Source organism: Pocillopora verrucosa, chromosome 2, assembly GCF_036669915.1.
Source record: "Pocillopora verrucosa isolate sample1 chromosome 2, ASM3666991v2, whole genome shotgun sequence".
Classification (NCBI taxonomy): domain Eukaryota; kingdom Metazoa; phylum Cnidaria; class Anthozoa; order Scleractinia; family Pocilloporidae; genus Pocillopora; species Pocillopora verrucosa.
Genome location: NC_089313.1, coordinates 15,265,218 through 15,275,628, shown reverse-complemented (window position 1 = coordinate 15,275,628; position 10,411 = coordinate 15,265,218). Strand labels below are relative to the sequence as shown.

The 10,411-nt window shown below is 39.9% G+C and overlaps 1 protein-coding gene across 1 annotated transcript; it reads left to right on the top strand.

Moving 5' to 3' along the window:
- The first annotated feature begins 236 nt into the window (after positions 1-236).
- On the top strand, positions 237-3,240 carry LOC131798583 (protein spire homolog 1). Its single transcript, XM_059116247.2, has one exon. The coding sequence runs from the start codon at positions 321-323 to the stop codon at positions 2,217-2,219; it is 1,899 nt and encodes a 632-aa protein (XP_058972230.1). The 5' UTR covers positions 237-320; the 3' UTR covers positions 2,220-3,240.
- Positions 3,241-10,411: the final 7,171 nt, after the last annotated feature.

Here is a 10,411-nt window from a genome sequence, read left to right as displayed (position 1 = left end):
AAATTTTTACAACGAATAACAAACAGCCAATTAATGAAAGGTGGTCATGGAAAATTCTGTCGGTTTTTTGCACTTCAGAAAACACATCTTATGCTGCTTCTGTTAATGGAGTAAATTTAATTCCCGCCAGTTATGAAATATTTATTGATGTCACTTCTCTCCGACAGCCAATAAGATAGAAGAAGAACAAATGCCCGTGAGCGCTGTGTGAATTCATAATGAAACCACACCGGCAGTCACCCACATAACTCGGAAAAATTTCTAGTTCTCACCCTCACAATTTTGCCTTCGTTATCCATCTCGAAAGGTGTTTCGGTGAAATGTCATCTCAGAGAGAAGAAATGATTCTCTCCGATATTCTCAAGTGCTTTCGAGCGCCTTTGAGTGAAGAACAAGCTTGGGCTGTGTGTTATCAAAGCACTAAGGAGCTGATCGCCATTCAGAAAGAGAGCTTTGGGGCATTGAGACAGCAAAAAATCGACATTCAACTGTCGACGATTGAAATTCGCAAAGACGGTAGTGTTTTCTTCACTAAGATAGACGAATCGAACACGGTTCAACGAGAGTCTGCTGTCCTTTTCGACTTGGGAAGCGTTGTTTATGAGTGCCTAGACTACGGTATGGAGGCGTTTGTAGAGCGTGAACTCGATGAAGAACTCGAAAAACTCATTGTGGACATGACCAACTGTGATCACATTGGTGAAGGGGTTTTGATTCCAGACAACTTGAGCTTTGATCTACCGAGCCCTCGCGGAAGGTTGATATCGAAAAATGAAAGTGATTGCTCCGAAAAGGTTCAAGAAATCATGAGCTGTGATATCACGCTGGATGCTGTTTTGAATCGCTGTGCTAACCACCTGCCTAAGGACATTATCGACCCAGGTGAACATTTCCGCGCAGTGAGTCGAGCGCTCGTCAGCGAAGCAGTGGAATTGTCAGCATTTCTTCACCAACTCTGCAATGGACGCGCTCTTGTCGCTCAAACATGGGGACGTGGAGTAGGACCGACAAATTGGGCTTTCTTACAAAGCTTACAAGCGGCAGAGTGGGCCCAGTTATGGCTGCAAGTCATGAAAGAGCTGCGACAGGGGGTGAGCTTACGGCGTGTTGATCAAGCCAAATTACCGCTCGTCACATACGAGCTGTCGCCTTACGAGATTCTCCTTCAGGACATTCGGAACAAACGCCACACTTTGAACCACGTCGACATCAATGCCATGGTGAAAAAAGACGCCCACGATGTCATTCTGGAGTTCATTCGGTCCAGACCGCCGTTATCGAAGGTGAGCCTTCGTAAGATGAAGCAATATCCGAAGAAAAGTCCGAGCCCTTTTGATAAGTTATTAAATGAGATCCGATCAAAGCCGAAGTTGAGGCCCGCACCTCGACCAGCCCTAAAGAGCGTGAGAGAAATCTACTTTGAAGAGAAAACTGGCGTTCCCTTAAACGAGACGGATGTAGCACCACCCAAACGCAAATGCCTCAAACCAACAATCAAACTGACAGAGTTGATCAATCGCTGGGATTCCTCGTCTACTGTGGAGATAGACCCATCACCGACCATCAGCCGATCGGAAACACCACAAGTCACAATAGCTGATGAGGAAGATATCAACGAAGACAACTTCCTAAGCAAACCCGAAGAGATTTTTGGAAACGTGACCAGGAGGGTTAGTAACTCGAGTGATTCTAGCTTTTTGTCGCTCGATGACGAGGACTGCATCAAGAACAGAAGTTTCGCCAGCTTTGAAATGAGCGACCCCGAATGTGAACCAGTGTTTCCACCGTCTCTCTACAACCTCCGTAACCTCGCCATTACGTCTAAGATCTACATGACCCTCAAGGAAGTGAAGCACGTACGTAAGACGTTAGCTTCGTTAGATTTGGGTGCCCTGGACCCCGAAGAAAAGCTCTACAAAGACTTAGCTCATGGGAGGCTGTGTTTTTGCTGTCAGTCCAGGAAATTCTCCTTATTTGGAAAGTGGTCGCGTGTTTGTGAAATCTGCGAACGTAAGGTCTGTGACTCTTGCATTCATGTCATGGAATCTTCATCCAGCTATATTTTCCAAGAAGAGGTAAATTTGAACCAAAGAGATTCCGGAATCGCTGACATGTCCTGGCCATTTGTTGGTTACCTAAGCTTAGGCGGAGAGTCTGACAACGGAAAATCGCGCAAGGTTTGCCTTGCTTGCAAACGATTCATAAATATGCATTGCTAATTATTTGATTCTAAAACTTAAGGGTTGTATAAGGAAACCTGGTGACATAGTATTATCTAGAGATTACTAGATTCGCGACAGGGTAATTTAAAATGTTTATTTTGACCTCGTTATAAAATATTTAAATATCTGAAAAACTGTAGAGAAAAATTGGAATTCGACGACGTAGTTAATGCTTTGAGCTTTCATTTTGTCAAGGAGTCTCGCAATTGATAGACGAAAAATGGATGTAAATCTCGCTAGAACCAAATAAGCAGTTATCTCTTGGATATTTCTAACCATAAAAGTTAATTTTATGTTAGTAATACATTGAAATTGCACTTATAAGTTTTCTGTTCGTTAAGAAAGATACGCCAACACTGCATTCTGCATGTTGAGTGATTTTCTTGAACACTTGGTGGAAGATTGCTTTCCATGAAATATCCAATTGTCTTCGCCATCCCGAGCGTACAAAGAAAAAGTCTCAGTTTTGTAATTGACATTTGAACTAAAAGGAAAACAAAATGAAATGTGTAAACTTGATAAAGAGTTTGTAAAGGATTATCCGCAAGGTTAAATTTTGTAAAAATGTCGATCGGAACTTTACAGAGAGTGGTTGAAACGCAAGAATAGTGCATGAAGACGCAATATGTAAATTTGTGGCAGTCTGTTCGAATGTTAATTCTTTAATTATAGATAGAATTGATTAAAGGTGTGAATATTACTCCACACGGAAGAATATCGTTTTCAATTTATAAAAAATTGTGCATCAATTCTGAAAGCAATCAATATTTCATGCAATCACGATTGAAAAAGAAATAATTACATAAACCATGGACAAGAGAACAGTTCTCTTGTTGTGAAAGGGTAAGATTAACCAGTTACTTAACAATTAAGTACGATATTTATTTTTTGTTAGAGAGCACACCGTGTGGTCGTATTCCATTAATTTAAGATGCAAATAATGTATTATAGTATTGTGTAAGATACAGACACAATTGGCGATGATGGCCGAGAGCTCCGCACTTGAGCGAGATGTGAATAAAAGAATTCTACAGAGTATGCCTTCCTTTGGCTCGTCTGGTATTAGTTATTGGTCACCCCATAGCCAAATTAATAGAAAAAATAAGCTCTATCTCTGTATTCAAGGGACAGGGGGAGGGGGTGAAAGAAGAGGGAGGAGGGGTGGGAGGGGGAGAAGAGTCCTTCTGGTAAGCGTTTATCGTGCATAATGGTTGGGATTAAAGTTTTTGGCTGGGAGTATTGTTATCAGTAGCATGGAACACTCAGAACACTATGTGGAGAAACTGAGAGAAACTGTTTATTCTTAGCAAAAACATGTTTTTAAATCAAAAGTATGATAATCATCTTTTAAAACTGTTATGTGCGTCCTTTTAGGACTCTTACAATTGTGCTTTCAAATTTATAAACTGCTCGACGCTTGACTAGTATCGTCGTAGTTAGTTAGTATCTTAATTTTAAACCCACTGAAAAAGGAGGGTTTCATGTCTTATAAAAAATAATTTGAGTTTCCGTCTTGAAAAAAAGCGAATGAAGAATTTCATACCAATTTCAATATACTGTCACAGAGCGTCTTTTGTAGCGTATTTAAAGCTAAATTTCCTGTCAGAAGTTAGCAGAAAAAGTTAAATTTTTTTCCACCTTTAAAAATGCATCTTTGCAGATAAAATCACTTAAGTGAACAGTTTCTGAAAAAAAAGTCTACGTCTGCTTGGTTTGACAAATAATCTTGTACAAAGAACGTAAACTTCCCTCAACTTTCTCAAATTGGGTGTGCAGTTCATTACAAATGTCCTGTCTTAGACGAAAACACATAACGTGTTTGCTGTACTGATCAATCTTGTTTTTTTGCATTTAGGGTTCTATCCCTAGAGGGAAACAATAGACAGTTTCGAGCTCTAGTCCAGTACACTCCGTCACAACCTACAACTATTCGGTTGTACTTGACTTTGGCCAATTTCCAAAATTGAGGGCCACGTTATCGCCCATCCTCACATCCTCAGTCAAAGCCGTTGTTTCTTATCCACATCCTGGTCTTGTGTAAGGATTCACTGGCACTTTCACCGCGGAACATGTGTTCGTAAAAACAAGTTATGGGCTGCTTTGTGATTGTGCCTTCCGGGGCCTACCGTGTCACTAACACTGAGCGGGCACCGGATCCTAAGAACGCTCGGGCGATTCCAATAACTTCCTCGACTCTAATCAACAACATGAATTCTTGAGATGTCAAACATCGCCAAAAGAAAGTAGTTCTTGTGGAGTGAAGTTAGGGGGAATATTAGAAGAGAAAATACTCTCTCCCCTTTCAGCATTGCCATGTGCAGCAATATGTATTAGACTCACTGACCCTATTGTTTGGCGTACAGCCTGCTTTTTTGCGCGATCTCCTATCAAGGGCGTCATGCCGAGAAGTCTTCCAACCAGGTTAGCCTCTCTTCGTGTGCATGGTAATGGTGGTATAATCTTACGTCGACCATTGTACAGTACCCCGTCAGCCTCAGGATCACCTACTATCTGTGCTCCAGTCTGACGATGATAGCCTGGAGGACTTTCCTGAATGAGCTTTAGAGTCGTCAGAGAGGGAATTAGTCGGATTCTGAATGGTTCTGTTGGCTTCTTGCCTCCTTCGTCTGTTAAGACTGCAAATGGAACCTGGTTCTTACGGAAATCAGGGACGATTATGATCTCGGCCCCTTTCGGTAAATCGGCCATAGGAGTGGTAACTATCACGAAACAGGAGTCGGAAAATAATCCAGTAATCTCATTTCTGTCCAGACTAACTTTTTTCTGTAAAACTGATAGCTCCCGATGCTCTCAGAATCCAAAGCACATACATCTTCGTCATTGACCTAAGTGTAAAGGCCTGTTCACCTTGTGACAATCAATTGGATGTAACACCATGATTGCGGAATGCTTGAGATCTGCTCTTTAATTGAGTAGAGAGCAAGAGTGTTTTCTGGATCCAGTTTACGAGTAAACAATTTACTGGGAAACTTTTAAGGAAAGCCGCCGTGCTCCTCTCAAAGACATCATTAGAGGTATGCATTAGGTGTTTAGTGATGGTCTTACGAACGTACTGTGACAAAAAAAGTTCAAGATAATATGGTGATCACGCTCATGAGAACAGGTTGGATCCTGTTTCGCTGGCAATATATACTTTTTTCAACGTAGTTCACACTAAAACTAAAAGATGGCATGTTTTCTCTATATTTTAGTGTAAAAAAAGAGAGGAAAAATGCTCACATTTTTGGCCTTTTACTGACGAACCACGAGGGATTGTTGACACATTTGTCCCTATGAATTAACACATAAACAGGTTTATCAGAATTTACATTTTCTGTTACACGTTGCTACTTATACAAGATTGCTGTATATGCAAACGGAGTGACTTTTCTTTACACAGTAAAAAATTAAGCAATATTTTGCTGACTTAGCGATTTTTTTGGAAAGCCCTGACGACATCTGCAACTTTTGTAGTTTATTATGATGCTAATTCAACCACTTGATCTTGACCTCCGAGGCGTTTTTACACTTGAATAATGTTGTTGCTTTTTCTAATTTGACGCTTTTTATTTGTACTCGTATTTATGATTTCCACACGCCATTGTCTTCTTAATGTCAAGTTTAATTTAGCCACTTGAGGCACAGTAAACCCTTACATTCTTGTAAAACAAGAATGTAATGTTTACTCTTGTAAACCCTTACATTCCTGCAGTAGGGGCACGTATGAAATGAAATGAAATGTCTGGCTTCTAAAAAGCGCGCATTCCAGAAGCGACCTTACAAACTGAACAAATGACGTGTTTAGTACGAGTATGTTTTATGAAAGGAAAATTGATACGTTACTCTTGTTTTCTATTCTAAAAGTGCGCATTTGCAGTAATTAGCCAATGGTGGAGGCGGCGGAAAGGGGAGGGGACAGGAGGGGAGGGAGAGCTACTCCGACACAAAAAAGGAAACCTCAGAGACTTTTTCATTTCAACTATTAGTTTTAAAGGTTACTGGAATGGTAGATTAGCGTTTCAGTTTGAAAAGTTCCTGCAAATTTTGCTAGAATCTGAGGTGGAAGCCGATATGGTTGCTGCTAAGCTGTCGTAAATGAAATATCAACGTATAGATTTCATTTAAGGGCTCGTGAAGCCAACATCTGGTTACGTGTTACCAACCCTGTAAGTTGCTACGCAGAACGGGCCTATTTTTCCCATGTTCACGCATCGTCACCTGAGTGAGTGTAAAGGAATGCAACTCTAACAGCTATTTTGGATCTTGTGGTCGAGGGAAAAGTTCCACACAACAAAGCCGTAGTCTCCAAGGCAATCTTTTTTTTCGCCATTGTTTTCTTTCTCAGAGAATTCTATGCATAATTACGTATGGGGCTGCCCAGAAAATCTGCTTTGTTTAGTTTTCTCAAATTTTTCTCTTCGGATGTCTTTAGATATATTCACAGTGAATACAGTAAATTTTTACAACACCGAAACTCTCAATACATGTGTGTCAAAACAAACTACGAAATAATTTGACGCCCACCTTGAACTTAAACTGCGTGGTGCGCCTATTAAGCAGAGGCCGTCAAGGGAAGAAACTTCTTTTCGTGAACAAGTTAACAGTCCACGTTCGATGTCATCTGCGAGCTTCTTCGCTCCCTGCTAGTCCTTCGCATCTCTTCAATTCCACGTGAATATCATTGAAAGAATTGTGCTTCTTAATCGTAGCCAGTATACTTGTAATGAAGTGTTATCGTTTGTTTCACCGCGAAGTCGCAATGTAGCTTATGCATATGCAATGAAGTTTGGAGCCTTGGGTCAAACACGAAACAATAATGCGTTGTCTGCACCCTTTTTGGTTTCGTTGTCATTTGGCAAAAACTAAGAATGAAATCAATAAAGAAACAGGGGAATTAAAGCTCTGGTGCGAATATTTTAATCTTCTTGTTCCTCCTTGATCAAACTGATCAGTTGTCATGTTATCTATCTTTTTAATTGAAAAATAAAGCTTCACTTGTTTAAAATGCACTAACTAAGTGTGTTTGCTAAATCGCCTGCAGTGCTCGTGGGCAATATGCGGATACTGCAAAGATTGGCAACCTGAGCGGGCACTAGCGGGCACTATCTTGCACGCTTTGGATTGTACGCTTTGGTCCTGCGCAAGAAACAAGATTCCTTGGATGAAAGCGCTAAAAGCGGTAGAAAACAATCAAAGGTAAGAAACCATAAACGGATCTCGTTGGTTTATTGCGCTACAGTGTTGGCTTTCTTTCTGAAATGATAGAGGTGTATACAAGGAGACTTCGCGTTACTTTTGAGTATCGTAAAAAATGGAAAAAAAGGTAAAAAAAAAAACAAACAAAACAAAAAACGGCAAGTTCCCCGGAACAGGATCTCCATCCTGACTGGGACTGCTTTCGCGGTACGACGCTCTACCCACTGAGCCGCGGGGAACTTGTCATGATTGGTGATTAAATTTTAAGACTATATGGAACGAGAGGAGTACATACTGCATGGATCAAGTGCACGAACATTCCATGGAACGCTGAGTGGTTGGACTATAAAACGATTTTCCTACAAAAAAAGGCGATGTTTAATTTAATAACGTTCCGATTTAGCAGCATTCCGATTACTGTCCCTAATTTAGGAGTGTAGGAAAAGGGTAAACTTGCCAGTAAGTGGAAGAGAACCTACGCTAATGTAATGAAGTAAAAAGACGGGTATACAAAGGACACTTCATATTAATTTTTGATTTACGTACAAACTCGGTAAGAAAAGAACCGTACAAAAAGAAAAACATATAGAGAAAAAAATCCAATAAAAACAGCAAGTTCCCCGGAACAGGATCTCCATCCTGACTGGGACCGCTTGCGTGGTACAATGCTCTACCCACTGAGCTGCGGGGAACTTGCCATAAATAGAGATAAAATTTTAAGACTATATAGAACGAGAGTAGAACATATTGCATGGATCACGTGCACAAACATTCCGTGGAACGCTGAGTGGTTGGACTATAAAACGATTTTCCTACAAAAAAAAAATGTTTAGTTTAATAAAAATTCCGATTTAGCAGCATTCCGATGCATGTCCCTAATTTAGAAGTGTATGAAAAGGATAAACTTGCCAGTAAGTGAAAGAAAACCTTTGCTAATGTAATGAAGTAAAAAGACGGGTATACGGAGACACTTTACATTATTTTTGATTTTCGTACAAACTCGGAAAAGAAAAGAACCTTCCAAAAAGAACATAAAAAAAAAACTATAAAAAAAACAAAAAAACAAAAACAAAAACAAAAAACGGCAAGTTCCCGGAGCAGGATCTCCATCCTGACTGGGACCGCTTTCGCGGTACAATGCTCTACCCACTGAGCTGCGGGAAACTTTCCGTGAATGAACTTTCCGTGTTAATTTTAAGACTATATGGAACAAGAGGAGAACATACTGCATGGATCAAGTGCACAAACATTCCGTGGAACGCTGAGTGGTTGGGCTATAAAACGATTTTCCTACAAAAAAAAAATGTTGTTTAATAACGTTCCGATTTAGTCTCATTCCAATTACTGTCCCTAATTTTGGAAAGTAGGAAAAGGGTAAACTTGCCAGTTAGTGGAAGAAAACCTTTGCTAATGTAATGAAGTGAAAAGACGGGTTTAAGGAGACACTTTATACTATTTTTGATTTTCATACAAACTCGGAAAAGAAAAGAACTTTCCTAAAAGTACGTTAAAAAAACTATAAAAATAAAAAAAAAAAAAACAAAAAACGGCAAGTTCCCCGGAACAGGATCTGCATCCCGACTGGGACCGCTTTCGCGGTACAATGCTCTACCCACTGAGCTGCGGGGAACTTGCCATAAGTAGAGAATAAATTTTAAGACTATATGGAACAAGAGGAGCACATACTGCATGGATCACGTAAACAAATATTCCATGGAACGCTGAGTATTTGGGCCTTAAGATGAGTTTCCTTTAAAAAAAAGTTTGATTTAAAACGTTCCGATTTAGGAGCATTCCGATGCATTTCCTTTATTTAAGAGTGCAGGAAAAGGGTAAACTTGCCAGTAAGTGGAAGAAAACATTCGCTAATGTAATGAAGTGAAAAAGAAGGGTATAGGTAGACACATTGCATTTTTTTTTTACTTTAGTACAAACTCGGAAAAGAAAAGAACCTTCCAAAAAGAACATTAAAAAAAAACTATAAAAAAAAAACAAAAACAAAAACAAAAAACGGCAAGTTCCCCGGAACAGGATCTCCATCCTGAGTGGGACCGCTTTCGCGGTACAATGCTCTACCCACTGAGCTGCGGGGAACTTGCCATGAATAAAATCTTAAGACTATATGGAACGAGAGGAAAACATACTGCATGGATCAAGTGCACAAACATTCCGTGGAACGCTGAGTGGTTGGACTATAAAACTATTTCCCTACAAAAAAAGTGTTGTTTAATGACGTTCCGATTTAGTAGCATTCCGATTACTGTCCTTAATTTAGGAAAGTAGGAAAAGGGTAAACTTGTCAGTAAGTGGAAGAAAACCTTCGCTAATGTAATGAAGTAAAAAGACGGGAGTAAACGGAGACACTTTACATTATTTTTGATTTTCATACAAACTCGGAAAAGAAAAGAACCTTCCTAAAAGTACGTTAAAAAAACTTTAAAAATAAAAAAAAAACAAAAAACGGCAAGTTCCCCGGAACAGGATCTCCATCCTGACTGGGACCGCTTTCGCGGTACAATGCTCTACCCACTGAGCTGCGGGGAACTTGCCATAAGTGGAGGGTAAATTTTAAGACTATATGGAACAAGAGGAGCTCATATTGCATGAATCACGTACACAAATATTCCATGGAACACTGAGTATTTGGGCCCTAAGATGAGTTTCCTTCAAAAAAAAATGTTGTTTGATTGAATAACGTTCCGATTTAGGAGCATTCCGATGCATGTCCCTAGTTCAAGAGTGTAGAAAAAGGGTAAACTTGCCAGTAAGTGGAAGAAAACCTTCGCTAATGTAATGAAGTAAAAAGACGGGTATACGCAGACACTTTACATTGTTTTTAATTTTCGTACAAACTCGGAAAAGAAAAGAACCTTCCAAAAATAACATTAAAAAAAACTATGAAAATAAAAAACAAAAAAAGCAAGTTCCCCGGAACAGGATCTCCATCCTGACTGGGACCGCTTTCGCGGTACAATGCTCTACCCACTGAGCTG

Excerpts from the sequence above, each read along its gene's own strand:
- LOC131798583 (XM_059116247.2), top strand. The coding sequence starts at position 321 with ATGTCATCTCAGAGAGAAGAAATGATTCTCTCCGATATTCTCAAGTGC.